This window comes from Xenopus laevis, chromosome 3L, assembly GCF_017654675.1.
Source record: "Xenopus laevis strain J_2021 chromosome 3L, Xenopus_laevis_v10.1, whole genome shotgun sequence".
Classification (NCBI taxonomy): Eukaryota; Metazoa; Chordata; class Amphibia; order Anura; family Pipidae; genus Xenopus; species Xenopus laevis.
Window position 1 is genome coordinate 52,584,222 of NC_054375.1, and position 21,441 is coordinate 52,605,662.

Sequence of the window (21,441 nt, forward strand, 5' to 3'; positions counted from 1 at the left end):
ACAAACAACACATAATACAAGTGCATAAAATAAATCTAATAGTTATATGAGACATTTTTGCTATACATTTTTCTTTAGGTTAATATGAATGCACCTAGGAAATCAGTAGGAACAAATCTGAGAAAACAGTCAGCAGACATTCTGTCGGTAGAATTAAGATACCCAATATCTACAATCCTGATAAGGTCCAATCGGAATTTCCATTTGATAGCATGTCCTTCTGTAGATTCAAAGGCACAACAAAATATTCATTCTTTCTGACCACTGAGCTGAAGTTTTATAACTCTATTTAAGTATATTTGAGAATTCTCAGGGGTTTGCCTCGAGTCTTGGGGCCTTACATTCAAATAAATTATTAATATTAATGTATGTTTTTTCCTCAAAGGTTTATAGATACTAGAGTTCCTTAGACTTTGTTAATTATAACTTAAATAGAATAAAAGTTTTTGTTATTTCAATCATTGTATGTTTGTATGAATTAGAAGGTCACTTTCTTTTCTTAAAAAAGAAAAAAGTGTTTAAGTGGTACAGGTACTTGTATAGTGGTACAGCCATTTAATGTATAGGCAAAATGGGCTTCCAAATGTCTGTCCACTGCCTATGACAATTAGTCAAGACATTTTGTTCTGATAGGATATGGGTAAAATATACTAGAATGTATCAATATCTTAATTGGTTGTCTAAAAACAGCAGGTAGAAATAGTTTTGCATCCGTTATATTTAATACAACAAAAAAATAGCAACTGCACCTAAATAGCAATTTGCTACAAAAATGACTAGTGTGTATTGGTGTGCTTCTTCCCTATACAAGGTATAAATTATGCTGTTCTTGCACATCAAGATATCTAAATTGATTTAATAAATACAGTATTCAGATATTGTTCATATATTTTCCCCTGACTGTTCATCATGAAGCTGGTAGACTGACCCTTTTAACCCTCAAACTATTCGCTAGCATCCACAGACAATGAGGACAACCTGTTTGGAATGTAACATGCCACAGCTTTATTAACAAAATTGTTATTAAACATTACATTTTAACAAAATAATAATTTTAGATTAACAGTAATCTAATATATAGAGCATTATACAAGAACATTATGTACATACCACATGGAATGCTTGCCCTCCAGAAAACACCACCAACTGGGCTACCTGCCACACTGGCCACCTGTCTTATGAGTGATAGGCGGGCAAGTGGGAGCAGGCAACCATAAAACCACTGTCCTGGGACCCTTGTCAGAGGAGACCATAATCACCTTGGCACGCTTGTGCGTAAAACTCTGGTAAGCATTCCTCAAAGAATTTGACCCCTAATGAACTTCATCCCTCCCCATAACTTACAGGGTTGGTGGATGGGATTTTGCTTGTCCCTTGCTGTCCCGGAAAAGGCAGGTACTTCCTTTCCTGCTCTCCCTTGTATCTCACTACCCCCCCGCTCCAGCTCTTCCTCTCCAGCTGCCTAACCTCAACCCTTCATTGTTCCCACCTTTGGTTTCCTGCCAACCTCTCCTCAAACAGTCAGGGCCCTTGCTTTTCAATAAGTTTGAGCCCCAATACAAGGAAAAATAATTTGTGGCATGGAGTCAGCAGCTGTTGGCTTCAGAATTCATTATTAGCATGGCCATACCAAGCTCAAGCTAGCACGCAAGAAAATCTTCTTCTTTGCCCATCTGTTTGTAAATACAGTATCTACTAAGGGCAGATTTCCTAAACAAATAATGCAAAAAAGTGAATTCACCTTCCTTAAGCATAATGCAGCATTATCTCTCAGAATTCCTACTTAATTGCATGTCACAAAAACACTCAAAGAAAGCACTGTACTTACCATAAGCTCATGGCAAATTCCATGGAAAGGCTCTCTTGTGCTTTATTCTGCATCAGCATATTGTGCACTGTGCAAGTATAATAAAGACACACTTTACTGAAAGGCACTCAACTCAGTGCCATGTTGAGCATTTGGGAGAGCTGCATTCACTGGAAGTAGGTAGTGGATGGCAAGTGGGCATCCCAGTGAATGCAACCTAACATGTGTCATTCAGATGCACATACCAAGAGTTATAGGTGCCACAATGCACATGAGAACCCTATTCTTAATAATTGACAATGGATTCCTTGATCCTGCACAAGGTACAAAGTACAGCTTGCAAAAATACTGCCCCAGGCTCATGTGCTTTGTGCATGGGACTTGGGCGTCCCTTAGAGCTCTTGCACTTACAACCAGGGCATTAGTAAATGAGACTCATTTTTACTGTCACATTACAGTGATGCTGATATCCTTTAACTTTTTGGTTACACTTAGGCTTTTTCTTTCTAACTTGCCCCCTCAGCATAATATGTTCTGACCTAGTCAATCTTGTTGGTCAAATAGAATGAGGCAGCTTAGTGTAATCATCAGTATTTGCCTTTTTGCCGCATTCCAATAGGTCAGGGTGCACTATTATGCCAACATCAGCAGCTGTCTTTTGATCTATTCCTATAGGTCAGCATGTGCTGAGTGCCAACATGCACAGCTCACTTCTCTTCATCTTCCCTTAAATGTCATTATCACCTCAAGAGAATATAAATGGGCTATATTCCAATCCCTTTTTCAATACAGTTCAAGCTATAACCAGCCTGAATTAGCCCTAGATATCACAATGCTGGAAACACACCATATGGAAACCCCGTGTAACTGTTTGATCTTTTTTCCTTGTAGAGCTGTTGCTGCTTCAGTACAATTTTCAATGTTCATCTTAAAATATTCATAATATTAAAAGGTGTCCTTCAAATGCTATCTTATAGAAAATTACCTTTTGGCTCCCAGAAGGCACAAGCAATTTATCAGTATTAAAAATGTTCTCTATATATTGAACCTGACAAGACTGCATTGGATTTATCAAAGAAAATCAATTCTGAACAAAAACTCAATTATGGAGCAAATGATGCTGATAAAACTCTTCTATCCATCAAGTTTAACCAATTTGAAAGGAATTGAATACAATAATCATTCTTTCTCTGTGTAATTTCAATCCAGAGGAAAGAAAACCAAATAACAAATAAATAAATCCAAGTAATCCTACCTTCTGTAATTTCTCTAGCATGATTTAGTTTCAATTATTTCTTTTTTTCACTATGTAGATTTACTTAGAGCTGGTAAGTTAAATGAAGGGCTCTCCAGCTGCTGTAAATGACCACTCTTAGAATTCTTTAATTATTCTGGGAGCTGAAGTTGCCAATAAGTTCTTGGCTGTAAGTTTTGCCCCATATGGTGTTTTTACTTTTATATTTCTTTCTTATGACACTCTATTTAGCTCATTCATACCATTCATGTGTGTGTCTGTATGTGCTCCATACTATGTACATTTCTCCTATACCATTTCAGTTGATATTCAATTCCAAAGCATGTTTTTCATTTCCACAGGTTTCTAAAACTAGCATTATATATCCAAAGTTGGAGTCCATTCAATCATGAAGTGCATTATTTCCAACAATAAAAGCAGGAACATTTCAATCCCATTCACATTTAAATCATTAAACAACATTTAGTAGTAGAAAGAGTTACAACTGTAAGTGGGCTCAGACTCTTGAGGGAGGGTTTTATATTACAAATTTATTATTTTTAAATTTGTACTAGTGTATCATTAAGAGCAGGGGTGATGGGTACTGCCGCATAGGACTGTTGGTGCCATCGGAATGCACCATGACATTGCTAAGGTTGGTGACTACCTAATGAACAGGGCATAGAGCCTGACAACCATTAGAAATGAAATGGGAACATGGTATATGCTCAATCAAGAGGGTAAACTATTGGGAATTAATTAAATTTTTATAATTTGAGCCCAAATGAGATGCTACAATGTGATGACTTGGAAGGCCTGACCAGTTACAGTACATTTTGGCATCCACTGCTGCAATAAAGCAATGCCGGATTTTCTGAGATGTACTGTGAAGTAAATCTGTAAAAACATTTGTGCCTTGAAAACCGCAAGACTGTAAGGAAGTTAATACATAATATAAAAGCAAAAGAATCTAAATGGATATTACAAAGTCCATGACTTCAGGTCAAGGGGAAAGATTCAAAGATAACACTGGGTGATTTGTCTGTGTTTTGCTCAAGCCTATTCAGCAGCAAACGACAACAAAAAAATTTGGATGAACAACAAAACAATAGATATTTCTCTCTTATCCTGTAACTCAATATTGATAAAGCTCCAAATTGGTCCATCTTCCATAGATTCCATTATAAGCAAATAACTCATTTTTTTCAATAATTTCCACATGAATCCACATTGGGTGCAAACAATCCTATTGGGTTTAAATGTTTTTTAGTAGACGTATAGCATGGTGATCCAAGCATTTTGGATAATAGGTTCCATAACATTATTAAAAAAAATTCTAGTAGGACTCCGGAAACTAGATGTAATCTATGCTTTTCTGTCTAGTGAAACTACTTAGAAATGTTTTACATGTAATTACTGATTGGACAACGTACAAAAATGCCTATTATATGCATAGTTGCACTTTAATGTGCTTGATAAGCACAAAAGGCTCAAGTTTGTTGAACCAGTAAAAGATAAACTTTAAACCCCCAGACTCATGTTCTATCAAGCAAGCAGGATAAATGCCATTTGTATTTACTAATCATTGCAAAAAAATACATTTCTTCAAGAAAGTGCATGAAGTATAATAATATAAAAACACTTTTGCTATTGGCTCTGTAAGGCCAATTCAAAAATTCACGGATGAAAAAAACCATCTTCCTGTCTCCAACAATAGGGCAATAGGGCCGCTACTTAGATTAACATTGTCCTAAGGATTTTATTATCAGTAGCTCTGTGTTTTCTCATTTGCTCTTTTTAATGTCTGTCAATAGAACCACTTCAGGAAAACAATTACATCACCTCACTGTTCCCATTTTAAAAAACCCTTTTGTAGTTTAAAGGGGACCTGTCACCCTAAGAAATAATTCCAAATTCTTATCTATTGTGCTTGTTAATCAAAATAAACTTTACTTACACTATATAAATTATTTAAATCTTGGTTGCAGTCAGCCTTGGAATTCACCACCACAGCAAGCTGGCAGCAGCCATTTTGTGGGCACTGTTATTAAGACAAGCATTGTAACACCTCAAAATCTTGTTTATGCACCAGAATGGGGGTCCTGGTGCCCATGCCATTGCATTGGTTGCACAATTATAGGCTGTGAACCTGTGAACAGGGAGAGTCGATGTGGGAAGTGCAGCAACATGTAGGAAATGCTGAAAGAAAAGTAAAAGTAATTGCCTGCCCGCCTCTATGCCTAAGGCCTTCTAAAACCTCTTTAAATATTTTTTTATTGCATGTCTATCCTCTATACTTTGTGAGCTCACATTTATAGGGTGTCTTCACCCGCTTCCTTTGGAGGTACTTTCACTTGCAAACATCAGTTCCAAAGCTGTTCTTCTTATGTATATCCGTAGCAAAAAGGTGGCAGCTAAGAGTGGACAATAAAAATAAAATATTTGGATACAGTTAAATAAATTTAACATAGTTGAATTATTTTCATTTACGTATACAACAAAGTAGCCACTGTTACAGGTCTCACAGTATAGTAGTACAGAAGCAGAGCCCAAACAAAGTTTGATTTATAGTAGTGGTATTCTGTTCAATTTGTGTCTGGCCTTCATTTATTAATTTTTTTTTTAATTTGCATTTTTTTATTTTATTTTCTTATATTCATTTTTTTAGGTTTCTATTTCACATAACACACAGCATTTGATATGTTTTTAAAGAATAATTCAAAAGAGTTTTTTTTCAATCTAGTTCAAACCCAGCCGTTTTTTTTTTTATAGCAATGTGTATCTATATGTAAAGTGAATTCATGTATTAAGTAGAATATTTTCCTATTACTTACCCATTCATCTGCAACATTTCCAAGAAATGTGTTTACTAAGACAAAAACATGCTGATCATTGTTGTTCAAATCCATGTTTTGCACTAATAATTAACTGACAATATTGCATGTCCTTTATTTTTTGTAGTTATTTGCTTTAGGGCTTTTTTGCAATTTAGTGCTGAGAAGGTAAAAAAAGCTATTTGTAGAATTATTCAGTTAATCATTGTAAGGTCAGCACTTTAATTTCGATGAAATAATAAGATTAATGATTAATATTCAATTATAGACATTTTGAAAGAATCAAATGTGATACTTATATAAATCTATTACCCTTCTTAATTTTTTTGTTCTCTAAAACAGTGTCTTGTAACTTTTTTTATAGCAGAAATTCCCTTTTGTGTAAATAAAGGCATGCAGTTTGCCCAGGTGCAGTCACCCATAGCAATCAAAAATATGTTTGCTTTTAAACAGGTGACCCGTAAATGCAACCTGTTGATTGGTTGCTGACTAAACTTGTAGCAGACTTTGCACCTTATTGCATAACTCTGTTAGTCTATAATAATTACCTTCAAAAGAAATGTAAACTCTAATTTATAGAGATTGTTACTGGCTTTCTTACCAACCCACCAGTACTAAACCTGTACATCCTGACTATCTCAGAACAGGACCTACAGTAGCTCACCCAAACATCCAAAAAAGTTTCAAATGATGCTTCAGGTTAAACCTTCTTTCCACAACTGCAAAGAACGTTAGCTTGTTACTTGTAACAGATAGTCTACTAATCTTTTTTATGTGACTTTATAGTAAAACTCTATTCTATTCTAAACCCCTCACATGTAATACAGCAGTGGAGGGAGCAACCTTAAAAGGAAATTCGGGAATAAATATACAATAGGGACAGGCAGTAAGAATAGGACTGGGGCTGCCAGCTTTGAACTCAGCAAAAAACAAAAAAAAAAAAACAAAAGGGTGGGATGATGACATTGGGACAGAGCATGGACATATGGGGGTGGGGTCATGATATCTTAGGGCAGATATGTGCTTTATGGGGGCCATGACATCAAAGGTGGTTATTGGAAAGATTATTATTTGGGTTTACAAGGCTGAACAGACAGTTGTGATATGAACAACACTAAGAAAAAACTAAACAAAATAATGCTAAAAATAATTTAAACATTAAATTTAAACATTACTTTTTTCACAGAGAAAAAGGAAATCATTTAGAAAAAGCTGAATTACTGTATATGCTATAAATGTGACTCTGCAGCCTACAAGTTATTTGGATATCAGACTTGTGTGTACTAGAAGCTAAACTTTGCCATTCTTCAATTATTTTGCCAAGGCACCTCTACCACAACACCTTTTTTTGGGTCACCTATAATGTTGTTTTAGACTAAAGTTTTGATTTTCAGATTATTTATTTCTTTATGTAATCTACCCTTTACATGTTGCCTCCTTTTTTAACCCCATGTTATAAACATATTATAACTTTGGTAGAGCATTGCTGGATCGCTCCTACCCAGCCTCCTATCCTATTTATCCACACATCTTATTAGATAATAACGATAACAGAAGTGTTTAGGGGATTTTGTTATTTTTTTTTTAAATACATATATTTCATTTGTACAATTCTGTAAATGAGCTTATAGGTTTAAAACTTAACTATAAATGGACAAAGTAAAGAACCTCTTACCTAATCACTACTAGCAAGATAAATCATATGGACTGCATAAGATTAGCATTTTCTATTCTGTTACCAAATGACAAATGACCTTCAGAGCCTCTAGCAGCATTTGTTGTTTAAACAACGCAGTTATATACATTTGCAGAAAGAAATTCTTTAAAATCACAACTGATATGCTGTTTTTTTTGTTAGCTTTGTACTTAGCGGGTCATGTACTTTGTAAACCTCTGTATCACTGCAAATTGTTCGTCTTTAGCATTTGTCATTTTATGACATTTCCCTTGAGTAGAAGATTTTGCTTTAAAGAATCTTTTAATACACTTTTATTGTACAAGGCTGGAGTGGTTATAATGACACATAAGGCCAGATAAAGTGCAGACTGGCAGAATGAATGGAGAGTGCTCGCTTTCTCATCAAACCACTCATCTTAAGATATACACAACAAGGTTCTGGAATTGATTTCTTTAAATAGTATGTTTTTTAACAGGATTTTTTTCTTTAAAATAAAAAGGGAGAGTTAAATAAAGCATAACATCTCTCAGATACATCTCTCAGATAAGATAAAATCAGCAGGAAATGGATGAGTTTTCCAACCAATTAAACGGACTCTTCAGATTCCTCCATTGATTTTGGAGTAGTACAAACATGCAACTGAACATGTTAGCCAGGCAGTTACAGAAGGCAGTACGTGTCCAATCTTTCAAAGAATAAAAATGTCCTTTCCCATTTTTAAAGCTGAGAAAATAGTCTACCAAGGCATTGTATATTTTAGGTTAGAAAATAAAAAAAAAACACAAATAATTTTGGAAGCAGGTAGAAACATTGTGTTATATAAATTGTCTACTGATCCAAAAAAATGACATACAAACTAAAATGCAAAAAAAAAAAAAAGACTCCCTTTATAGAAACTTTGTGCAAAACAGGTTATTCTTCATAACTGCTTTTTGCTGTGTTTATTTCCAATAATACAAATGCTTTGAGTCTAAATATGGTTATCAGCATACAAAATATGAAAACAGTACTTTTTCTTATACATATACAAAATAGGGTCATTTATTATCTGCAGGGCAAAGAGCAATGAGTGCAATACACTCTTTTTTTAACTTTGGTTTTAGGAGATTAAAGTCTTAAAGCTATGGTTTTGGTATCTTGCAGCTTAAAAGTCTTCAATCAAATGGAATATATTCGATTATGCTTAAAGCTTGGAATCAGCAACCATGTGTTGCCTACAGTGTAATGCATTGACTTAAAGGCTTAGGAATACACTTACTGGGAGGGCAGCAGCCAAGCTAACTTATTCTGCTCTCCATTGCTGTAGTTCTGAAGTCTAGTAGACAGCTGCAGGCAAATTAAATGTGCTCCACTGTGTCTTGCAATGGCTCAGTGGGTTGGCAACAAACTTGCTTAAAAAGCAGCAACTTAAAAAGAAGCTACCAAACTGAATTTATTATGCATTTGCTGTGATGTTGGCTTAATGATCTGACACTTTTATGTTTCTTGAAATGCTATAAGCCAAACGGAATTACAGGTATATTTTAAGATCAACCCCTGTGTTATTCAGCCAATATGCCTGCTCTGTTGCAGCTAGCAGTTAGATCTTATTCTAAGCAGTATTGGCATATGTAATTTTTTCCTCATTTGGGTCCTATTCTGCTTCATATTTAACAATTACCTCTGCTGAATGCAGTCATTTGGCCTTTGTGATAAATTGAAGCCATTTAGTAGATATCCTTTTAAAATGGACTGAATGTCATTTCCTCATTTTCCACATTACCTTAACGGTTTAGCGACATAGTATTTACTTTGCAAATATGACATTTACTCCTTGTTACTTCTGCAGAGGAAAGTGGAGTTTGGACCCAGCAATTAAAGTTGTAGGCTTAAACAGGAGACTGAAGCCATTTAGAATATATCATACATAATATTCTCCACTTATTACATATTTGGACATTTTATATTCGGTTTGCATTTACAGCTACCAAGATTCGATCTGTCTTTTATGGGTGTTTCTCTGTATTTCACATAAATTAGATATTGTACAGTAAAAAATTTGAGTGGTTTGTGTTTGTTGGTTTGAAGAGACTAAATATATACTTTCCAGGGTTTCCATATCTTCTGATTAATCCATATGGCAGACAGTAAGTATTGAGCTCATTTGTACCTTGTGCATTCCATTAGGGGAGTGGTACGGAACAGTATGTGGAACATCCATGTACTTCCTTCAGGCCACTCCCTATGAATATAACACAAACTAATGCTGACATTGCAGAAAGTGCAGGTCCTTATACTCCATTCTGAAGCTGCTAATGACAAGGGATGTGCAAAGTGTGGACACCATGGCAGTTTGCACCTGTTTTTTGCACTTTTCACCCTATAGATTTTTCATGTACTTCTCAGTAGATGCCTCAGATTCTACAGAAGTACTTTCATATACAGTATTTACCTTGTTCTCTCTCCAGATTAGTAAATCTCATGATCTACTGAGATTTGAGTGTCACCACCTGTTTTACTCTCTTGGCTTGCTCTCTTCTCATTAATCTTTCATTCTGAATCCATAAGAGTTTGGTGCTGCTATTTCTCTTGCTACATTTCGATTGCTCCACGCTAAGTCTGCATTTTGTCATCTGCGTCCAATGAGGCTTTTACTACATTTGTGCTAGTATCTTATTTACTCTCTGAGGCAGTTTTGAGTTTTCTCATGAATCTTTTATTCATAACCCATATAAGTTATGTGCTGGCATTTCTCCTGAGACTCTATGATAACATAAACTCTAAGTGCTTTGCATCTACCTTACACCCTCGTTGTACACATGGTTAAGCTTATTTTCTCTTTCTAATTGTATATATCTTGTGTTCTGAGTATTTATGGATAAGATTCTTATATAAACTATGTTTTACATTCTCCTCTTTTGTTTTGTTAATATTTCTAATTTGTTACATATTTAGGCACGTTCTACATTGGTAAGGGTTGGGGGGCATGTGTCCCTTTTGTGTCGTGTAGGGCTATTCAACTGAAGGCTGTGGGCTTAACATTGCCCACAAATAGATTGTAATGGCCCCCAGTCTACTCAGGTGCTCTACAGAATTCTTTGTGTCATACTGTAGTTTTAGTTATATATTTGGCCCTTTTGAATATAACGTATGGCAAATAATCATCCCATTACGTGTAAAATATTGGACCACTGTCCATCACATGCTCAGTGGACTCTGAGCAGCTGTTGAGAAGCTAAGCTTAGGGGCTTTTGCAAATTTTCAAGCAGAAAATGAGGTTGGCCCGTAATATAAGATGAAACGTACAAGGCTGATTATTATATTCTGACGCAAGTTGAACTGGTTTCTGTGCTGCCATGTAGTAATTATCAGTATTAATTACAAATTAGCTTTATATTGTGACATTTATATTCTATGGGGCACATTTACTAAGCTCGAGTGAAGGATTCGAATGAAAAAAACTTCGAATTTCGAAGTATTTTTTTGGGTACTTCGACCATCGAATAGGCTACTACGACCTTCGACTTCAATTCGAACGATTCGAACTAAAAATCGTTCGACTATTCGACCATTTGATAGTCGAAGTACTGTCTCTTTAAAAAATACTTTGACTACCTACTTCGCCAGTTTAAACCTGTCGAGGTACAATGTTAGCCTATGGGGACCTTCCCCAGCACTTTTCTAAGCTTTTTTTGATCGAAGAAAAATCCTTTGATCGATCGCTTAAAATCGATCGTTCGATCGAAGGATTTTACTTCGAGGGTCGAATTCGAGGTTTTATTAACCCTTGATATTCGACCCTTAGTAAATATGCCCCTATGTGTACTGTATAGTTGTCGGTTCATAAGCTCAGTAAGTGACAGCAGCACAGAGCATGTGCAGTAAATCAGCAGAAAAGAAGATGAGAAGCTACTGGGGCATCTTTGGAGACACAGATCTTTACTGCTAAAGGGCTATGGTTGCCGTAGGTTGGCACAGAATACCGAAACATAATGTGCACCATTTCTAGCTACTTCTTTAGTTAAACCTAAGTTCTCCTTTAACAGATAAAATATAGAATAAAAATGTATTGGTACTTAAAGGGTTAAATGCAGTTTTGTTTTTATTTACACACATAGACATAAAAACTTTGCCTTGTAAAATAAAAGTATTGCCAAGAAAAAAATTTTTTTTTGTAACTGTTGTAGCACTAGACGGTGCTCAATGGGTAAGGGACTTAAAATTTCTGTCATATGCTAAGCACTGTGTTCCGTACATTGCACCAGATGGAATATACTCTATTCTAGAATACAATTCACTGCCAGAGGTGCAAAGATTTGTGCACCTGTTTATTGCCTTTGTGTTCCTTGATGCAATTGGTAATTGAGCCCAGTAATTAACAAATCCTGAGGGTTTTCCTGTACTCCTCTTTTTAGTGGTTCGGTCTGTGTTGTATGAGGTTACACAACTTTCTCTTTATTTCTTTTTAACTTTGTAGGAATATTGACAAAAAAGATCAAATTATCCACTCAGTTCAATCAAATCAATAGAACAATTGGATCAAAAAAACATGTTTTAGGATTATATGAGCCTTCCAGGGAATCAATACCTTTGTGCATTGACTGTGATACACTGGCAGGCAGGAAATTGACAGGCTGCGCAGTTATTCTCAGAAGAACAATGTACAGTGCGCCTGGCCTTGAGTTGGAAATTTATGAGACATACACAAGCAATTCATCCAAATCGTTTTCAAAGTGCTCATTTACTGCTGAAACTCTAGGCAAAGAAGTATTGATTTCTTGTAATGTTGCTATCACAGGTTACTGTTATGTCCATTCTTATAAAGCCAAAGGGTTATGTAGTCAGCCGTGAGATTTAATATAACAATATACAACCTGTACTTTTGGTTTTATATTATAACTGGCAGTGTCCCTGATAGCAGAAGGGTTGTAATGACTTGGGTAAAGGCAGGCTGATTCTCCTTTCCGTTGACTCGTGCATGCTCACTTTATCCCTGGCCTGACTCCATACTTCTTATAGTTATAGTGACTTGTATTCATCTGCCAGAGACATCAAAATACCAAAAAAATCCAATTTGAGCACTTACTCTATATTGATGATCTCCCAATTTGCAGTTTTTTATGTGTCTTCAGTAATATAAACAGCTTTTTTGCTGTATAACTTTGCTGTGGAGCCATAGAAAACTCATAATGTAGCAGTGTTATCTCCTCAGCACAGGTTATATTCATTATTTCTCTGTATTTCTCCTGCTTAGTGTGCACAACAAATTAAACTCAAATCTACCTCTAATTTACATGAATGAATAAACATGATTGCACGTTTATTATTTTTTTATATAATTTAACCCTTTCCAGCTGAAGATCATAGGTCTCCTGATGTCCATGATCTGTAGCCCGGTTCAGGGTCCTCTTCCACAAACTTTTACTCCTGGCTGCCCTCTGCTGAGCCCACCAGCACCAAGAGACTAGGTCAGGTTTCCCTGGAGACAAGCAAAGTGTATCAAAAACAATTGGGTGAGTATAGAATTTGCCATTTACTTTTCATGTATCAAGCAAGCCTGGAAAGGGTTAACTTATGCAATGTTATCGGTTACCCTTTATTGCTGCAGAGATCAGTGCAATTAAGGGTGTTATATGCTGGCGGTTACGAAAATTATTGATATATTTACATTCTCGTGTTACATGTAGAACTTGTTTTCTGCTGTAGGATTCTCTCCAATGCGGTTCAGAAATCATATTATAATCTCTGCTGTGTGCCTGGTAGATTCAGAATCTTAAATAAACAGCCTCATGCCTCAAATCCTGCAAACCTGTAATCTTTTACACAAAATGAGCAGAAAAACATGTTCTCTGCTGATGGTTGATTTTAAATATTTTGCAGACTCAATGTTGCTGCATTTTCTCTAAAATTGTATTGAGAGTATTTATATTGAGAGGGTGTGCTATGTATCCACTTCACCTTTTGTTTGCTGAGATGAGGAAATGTGACTGGTGACTGAATAAAATGTTCCTGAGTCCTTTTGCAACAACATGTGAACCTCCAGTTTATTAATTTCTAAAATGTGTACTAGAAGTCCTCTGTGTGATAATGGTTGTTTAGACACAATAAGTCTTCCAAGAAGTTACTGGGTACCTCATTAAACCTGGGGTGGGTCATCATAAATAATATAAAGCCCCTTAAATGCTTAAATTCCAGGCTCATCAACACCCCTACTAAGGCAGATGGCACATTGGGTAGAAGCACCCAAGAACCCTCTTTTTGAAATCCTAATAACTTTAATAGAAACCACCTGACACCAATAAAATATGCAAACAAACAAAAATGAGCATTAGAAGGAGGATATACTCACAGTTCACCCCAGTCCACAGGTGCATATCCATGAAAACTCTCCAAAAATCAGTTAAAAGTACAAAAATATTTATTAGGACATAGTAGACAACGGCATAATGCGTTTTGTGTCTGTTGGGGCACTTACTCATAGGCATAGATCAGCCTATGAGTAAGTGCCCCAACAGGCACAAAATTCTTTATGCCGTTGTCTACTGTGTCCTAATAAGGTGTTTAATAAGTATGTTTGTACTTTTAACTACATTTAATGATTTTTAGAGGGACTCACAACTATTGTTGTTTTTGCAAAAAAGACACCCTTTGTCCTATAGCCCAAAGGCAGTTTTTTTATTCAGTCCTACACAAAAAAAGCTCTAAAGCAGGCCTACAGCATTTATATCAAAGAAAACTGGACTACATTAGGCAAATAACAGTGTGACCTGAGTGTACCAAGTTAGACTTAAGGTGGCCATACATGGATAGATCCGCTCGTTTGGCGATGTCGCCAAACGAGCGGATCTCCCTCCGATATGCCCACCTTGAGGTGGGCAATATCGGGCATATCCGATCGTGGGCCCTAGGGCCCAACGATCGGATCCTAGCATTCGGCAAACGGGCGGTCGGATCGCGGGACCGCATCAACGAACAGATGCGGCCGCGATCCAACGGGATTTTCTGTCCCATCCGATCGAGATCTGGCCGACTTTCGGCCAGATCTCGATCAGGGAAGACCGTCGGGGGCCCCCATACACGGGCCAATAAGCTGCCGACACAGTCTGTCGGCATCTTTTATCGGCCCGTGTATGGCCACCTTAAGTCTTAAAAATCTAAACAGTACATTGCTAAATACCTTGGCCTTATGTGTCCTTTATTATGCTAATCACACACGGCTACATTCCACATTCCATTATCTCATTAACATGAGAATTGTCAGTAAATTACGTTATCTGCATTTTTAGCATCGTTCCACTTTTAATATGCAAAGAATTAGCATATGGCCTTTTTGCCATTCTGTCTTCCTTCTAAATTGTGTTTGCTACCAATGCAGTGTATATGTTGTTGAAACATTTTTACATTGTTGCACAAGCTGCTGTAAAATGATAAGGGGGGTCAGAAAATGATGAAAGCCTACAATGTTGCATTAATATGTACCTTTAGATGACAGGCTGCATGACACGACTCAGCCCTACAACACGTGCTATAGGTTTGTTTGATTGTGATGCTGGGGATAATATTGGGGGTTGGAGTTTTTTATATTTAGAGTTACATTAGGAGAGCATCAGAAGGCTACCTTTTTATAGAGACCAGCAGAAAGTAAGGTCCCAACCTCCCATCCCTCGAAAAGGAGGTGGGTTTATTGTATTAGTAGATGTTACTTATGTGGTCTGGTTTTAGTAAAATGTATAGGGCATTCAAGTGACTTCCTAGTTGTCACAGTTGGAGTGGGTCCTTGTCATCCCTAAATTGGGTCACCATTTATGGACAGGCTGGTGTCAACTTCCTAAACGTGTTGGTGGTCCTCTTGTAAATGGTCACTCTGTACTAGTGAAGGTTGCACACAGGGGGTATATCTCCTAAGGAGGGGTAGAGCTAGAGGATATTGATGGTTAGCATATGGAAGGGTACATATTTTCTGTATGTTTGTTTTTGTACAATACAGCATTGTAATGTGACATGTAAATGTGTATATTTTCTCACTGATTTAATTTGTTAATGTTTTCACATTTAATCTCAATAATGCTTCATTCCTATCATTCCACATAATATTTTTCACACTTATCTTGGAAGTTATCTTTACAAAAAAAAAAGATTCTGACCTGTTACCTGTGATGGACATTATAATCATTGCCCTGTTTGTCTCTTTGACTTTAAGGCTGGATACATGGAGGTGTTATTTGTTCTATTGTTCACTTATATATGCGTACCATCAACCTCACACTCCAACCTGTCCTTTACTTCCTGATTGTCTCATGTACATAATTGAAGCTGCAGGACATGCCCTCAAGGCATAATGAGACGGGCACCCTCCCAAATTTGGACCTTAGAGTTAAAATATATTATGTACAATCAAGAGCAGACACCATATGATGCACCTATTGTTTGGTATATGCTTCTTCTATAAAAAGCTCTATTTGACTTGATTCTGATTATTGAAAAAGTGGTTTATTTTTCTCTGAGGCTTCCCTGTCTGGCAATAATGGAGCTCAACAACCATTGAGGACATTCTTTTCCAGATAGTTGAACTCTCTAAGACACAATCCACAAATGTAGTTACCTTACAATAAGACAATATAGGTGATACCCGCACTCCGTCACATGATCCACTTTCCAGGTGCTTGGTCAAAACGATATATATAAACAAATTTGCAAAGGACCAGCACACTGTTTTTCAAATATCAAAAGTGTTTTATTTTTCACATCACAGTGCCTCCAACGTTTCGGCCCACCCATTGATCACTATATTTCCAGGGCAGGCCGAAACGTTGGAGGCACTGTGATGTGAAAAATAAAACACTTTTAAAAAACAGTGTGCTGGTCCTTTGCAAATTCTAGCTGGATACTTTAGCACATCTTTACACATAAAAGACACAAACACAGAGTTGAAGGAACTTACATTACACAAAATAAATTAGGGTTTATTGATACAAGGTAATGCATCAGGTGCATATCTGACTTTTGTCACTAGATGGCATCATAACAAAATCTATATATGCACAATAACAAACATGTATTAAACATGTGATATCACAAATTTCTTGAGCAGCACAACTAAAATTATATGTGAATGTAAAAAATAAACTTTACTTACACAATATAAATTAAGGTTACCATCTGTTCGGTTTTGACCTGGACAGTCTCACCCCCTGATGTTACCCACTTGGCCCCTGCTGAATTTATATATATAAAAAGTTGGCAACCTTAATATAAATGATATAAATCTTGTTTCCTTCATGCTTTGGGAATACACAGTTAGAGCGTACAGGCAGGCACCATTTTGTGGAAACTGTTATCAAGTCAAGCTATGTATCATCCCAAAATTAAATGTATGTATAAGATCGGAAGCCCTGGTGCCCATGTCCATGTGCAGGCTATGCAATTATAGACAGTGAGGAGGACAGGGGCATGTGAGGAGTTCTGAAATAAAGTAAAGTGATTGATGTGTCTTAGGCATAAAGACAGGGAAAAGCAAATATGATTGAAAGCTGTGATTTTTAAATGTGTTTAAAACTGGTATAAATTTATAATTGAACAGGTATTTATATAGCGCCAATATATTTAGCAGCGCTACATATAAGGCTCAGTTTCAACTTGAGAACAAATATTTAACCAACAAATCTTAGCAAGTTGACATATATTGCCATTTTAATCTCTGACCTTGAGCCACCATTTTGTGATTACCTGTGTATCACTCAGTGGTCACCTGACAGGAAATGATGCAGATTCCAATTATAACAGACAGAGGTGTGAGAGTAAAAGGTCCATTCATTGGCTATGCATGCTCTTGGTTTGTGTTTAGGCAGAATGCCTCATACGAGCCAGAGAAAAATTGACTTTATTTCTTTAAATGCTGTTTTCTACTATATGGGATAATCCAGTGGCAAATACTGCTACTCAAGTATTTATCATGCAATTAGCTTTAATTATTTGCATCAGTTTACATACAGTATGGGTTGTTTAACTTGATATATGGCTATAGAGACCTGAAATGTTCAGGAGCATAGTTCCCTTTAAATGTGGAAGAGTAATGTTGACTTTGCAGGGCAGCACAGAAAGCGAAAGAAAGTAATAAAACTAAAACGCTTTCCAAAGTTTGCCACATAACCACTCTGCTGTTATCCTTTTTTTCTAGTGATTCATAAGGGCTGTTTGTGCTACAATAACTCGCTTTTACATCACTGACTAAGGCTAAGAGATCTATGACAAATGCAGATGCTTAGATAAAGAGATTTACAATCATATTGAACACAGTGTTATGCCAAGGGTTCAGACAATGGCAAACTTTTGCAATATGTTAATGAATCTTTGTTGAATGGGTTACACAGATGCTTTTATATATATATATATATATATATATATATATATATATATATATATATATATATTGTAACCAAAAGCAAACCCTACAAGCAACCAGTGAAATGATCTAAGGAGCAGCCTGCTTCCTAATGACTACCAATCTATGTTCCTAGACCAATAATTCCCTTTCTAAGGATGAAAGATATCTGTCTGGATAACAGCTTTCAAAGTAAAGGATGATCTAAGAATCATGGCACAATATGCAGTTTTTTAAGGAAAACCAATTCCATTTGCTCAGCCACCTGAGTTACTTAATAAATAGCACCGCTGCCCCAGTCTGAAGATCATAGTGCTAACAGAGTAAGGGAAGTTTCTCTCCAACTTGGCATATTATTCCTTTAATTCCCAAACCAATTGCAAAAGCTAAATTAGGTGCTGTTATGCTTCTCAGAAAACATATTAATCCTCCAAAGCATAACATTTTCTTTTCTTCCTCTATAAAGAAAATAAGTAGGCTGGATTATAATTTTATTCTTTATTCATTTTTTTTACAGTAAAAGAAATAAGTTATAATTTACTAGACATAGCTTTCTGTTGTTAGAAAACACTATACTTAAAGTAGTTCTGAACTGATATAAAACTAATGAATGTAAATTCACTGACAGGCATTTCAACTCTACTTCTATATTTCATATTTAGTCCTCTTTGAGGTGCCAGGCTTCTAATAAAACAATTTCTGGTCAATCTTTTGTTATACAAAAAAATAGAACCCATTACACTGGAGGAGAAGATCAAGGTATTAGTATTTATGTGACTGCCCTGTACAGTATAGCATACTCTAATGGAATTTATGCTGTTTATTAAAATATCTTTTTTTTTACCCCCCGCCCTCCTATTTTTGCAGAGAACAATCCAGACTGTGCAGTAAATGTGTGGATTTTCTGACCTAGATGAGAGCGCTGATTGTGATTGTCTTCAGATTGTCTTCACATGGAACACAAATGACAGACCCTGGAACCTTTTACCTTCACAGCTTAAGGACACAATGTTTATTCTAAAGCAGAAGTTCACCTTTAAAAAGGTTTTAATCTGTTATAGAAGAATGGTTGTTGGACCTTTTTCAGTTCATGCCCATGTTAGAAGTTTAACCTTTGGTCAGGATGCCTCTTAGCTCATAACACTGGTTCATTTTTCCTTCCTATTATGGCTCTTTTTGACCTGCAAATGGAAATACCATCACTGACCCTTAGAACTTATATTTGCTCATATTTTTGATTCAGTCCTATACTATTCATCTTCCATTTATTTCTTTCCAATTGTTGCCTGGTTGCTGGAGTAATTATTAAGCCCAATGTTCAAATCACAAACCTGACATATGTACAGAAACGATTGCCAATTGCCCTTATGAACTGTTGATTTGAAAGTGAACTACCCCTTTAATACACACAATTTTGTAAGTATTTGTGCAGTTGCACAAGAAAAATCTTAGTCCAAGGACATCTATTTTAAGACTTGTATCTAAGTCAATGGAACCTATGACAATCATCAGGGGAAGAAATGTTTATACAGGATTTTTATCTATGGCAGTCCCGGAATATGAACACAGGACAACTCCCACCTCCAGGTACCTCAGCTTAAGATGCTGCAGGATGGGCATTCTTGGGAACAGTTACTGGGATGATGCTTAATACAGAAACATCTTGTACAAACTGGTTTTCTTTTGATGGAAATTTGCTCATCACTGTGAATGGTAATCATCAAATAGACACAAATGGAGTGATTGTAACCTTTTTTTTTTAAACTTGCTAAAAAAAAAAAAAAAGGCAACGTAAAATAAAGCAATTTACTATGGGAAACACAAGCTTCATATTAGGCAATATTGTAATACATTGACCTGGTATGGCACTTTATATCTGTCATTATGATTACGCTCAGGTGGTATACATGTAGTCACAGTCATGTGACGTGTCAGATCGCACACAGCCATTTGCCCCCTGGTGGCAGTCTCAGTACCTTCCGCATAGGAGCTCATTTACTAAACTAGGTGACTGCCTCAGTAGTTCATATAGATCCATCTACTACAAGTTATACAACAATAAAAGAAAATATCCGATAGAACTAGGGTCATTTATGGGAAGGAATCCACAATTTTTTCCACTTTACACACTGCATTTCTGCTTTAAAAAAATGCTGCCCATCTCTATGTTCCATTTCAAAGCACAGAAACCTGCAACCAGGTTATATTTATCTGCCATTGGGTGCAGAGCACAACCAGACTTGGGAAAGAGCTTGGCCCCTCTTGGCTCTTGCACTTCTTCCCAAGGTTTGAGTAAATGAGCCATTTTGTCTTTACAGTACTGGGGCAACACCTATGTTAGCACCTATCAACACATTCTTTTGGCAATAAAGAGCTTAGTGTATGCCATCTCTAGCATTGTGCCAAAAACAACTGCCTATCTGCACTGGACATCTGTTCCTGCTTAAGTCACTCACTTGCAACATAATTATTTCCAGTCAGCCAGTGAGATGCTACCCATTTTGCAATCAAAGGAAATGTAAGTTGGTTTTATCTTACATTCATTTCCCCATAGTCAGTTGTGATGCTGTATCATTTTTCATTCACTGACTTGTTCTTTGAAGCACATTTGCTTTTATATACATTAGATGAGCAGGAACTGCCATATTGAAATGTGTCAATTAAGGAATAACTAATTATGACAGTAATAAAAGTATGATCTAGCAGCGTTCTGCATACAGTGGAGCCTCAATTTTACATCCCCTGATTTTAAGTTTCCCTCATACATTGTTGTTTTTGGTCCCATCTATATATTATGCATAATACTTTTCCCTGATTTTACATTTTCCTGGATTTTACGCCATTTTTTTCTGGGTAAAATGGGGGTTCTACTGTTTGTTATTTTGAAATACTTTACAGCTTACCTCAGGTAAACAAGCACCATCAAAGCTGACACACATATTACAACCAGTTTTTAAGAGAAGGAATGTCCTGTGCTCACAGTAATTTAAAGCCTTATGATTAGAGTAACTGCCTGTTTAAAGGAGGAATGCACAAGAACAGATGTCATTTTATATTGCAAAAACGGGGGTGTTTGCTTCAGAAACACAACTATAGTTTATATAAACAAGCTGCTGTGTAGTCATGGGGGCATCCATTCAAGCATAGGCTATAAAGTAGGTAACTTCTGAAGAATCCTATTGTATACTGAAGAGCTTATCTGCTATCTGCTGTGTGTCCTGTGCCTTTTCTCCTTTTTCAGCTTTGAATGGCTGCCCCCATGTCTACTCAGCAGCTCTTTATATAAACTATAGTTGTGTTTCTGAAGCAAACAGCCAACTTTTACCAGTGCAACGCAACAGTACATTATACAATATTTTCACTACTTTAAGCCACTTTCATTTTTTGGTGTTACTGTTCCTTTAATGTCAGACATCTTTCTAAATAACTTGCTCTTGAGCATGCTTTTCCAATGCCAATGTTACTTAACATCCACTACCCTAAAGCATGTTAAATTTGCATTTTCCTTGCATCCATGCATCAATTGCT

The 21,441-nt window shown here is 36.3% G+C and overlaps 1 protein-coding gene across 2 annotated transcripts in view; it reads left to right on the forward strand.

Annotated features, from left to right (window-relative positions):
- The window catches only part of hrh2.L (histamine receptor H2 L homeolog), a 53,630-nt gene extending 32,918 nt beyond the window's left edge, over window positions 1-20,712 (forward strand). The window contains exons 3-4 of one of the 2 annotated variants that reach the window (XR_005966273.1): window positions 12,887-13,045; window positions 18,781-20,712. Coding sequence is in view for 1 of the 2 variants with exons in the window: in XM_041586222.1 (XP_041442156.1) it covers window positions 18,781-18,826 (46 nt within the window). In the remaining variant the exon portion in view is untranslated. The remainder of the gene's footprint in view (window positions 1-12,886; window positions 13,046-18,780) is intronic. The other variant, XM_041586222.1, reaches the window with a different exon arrangement.
- Window positions 20,713-21,441: the final 729 nt, after the last annotated feature.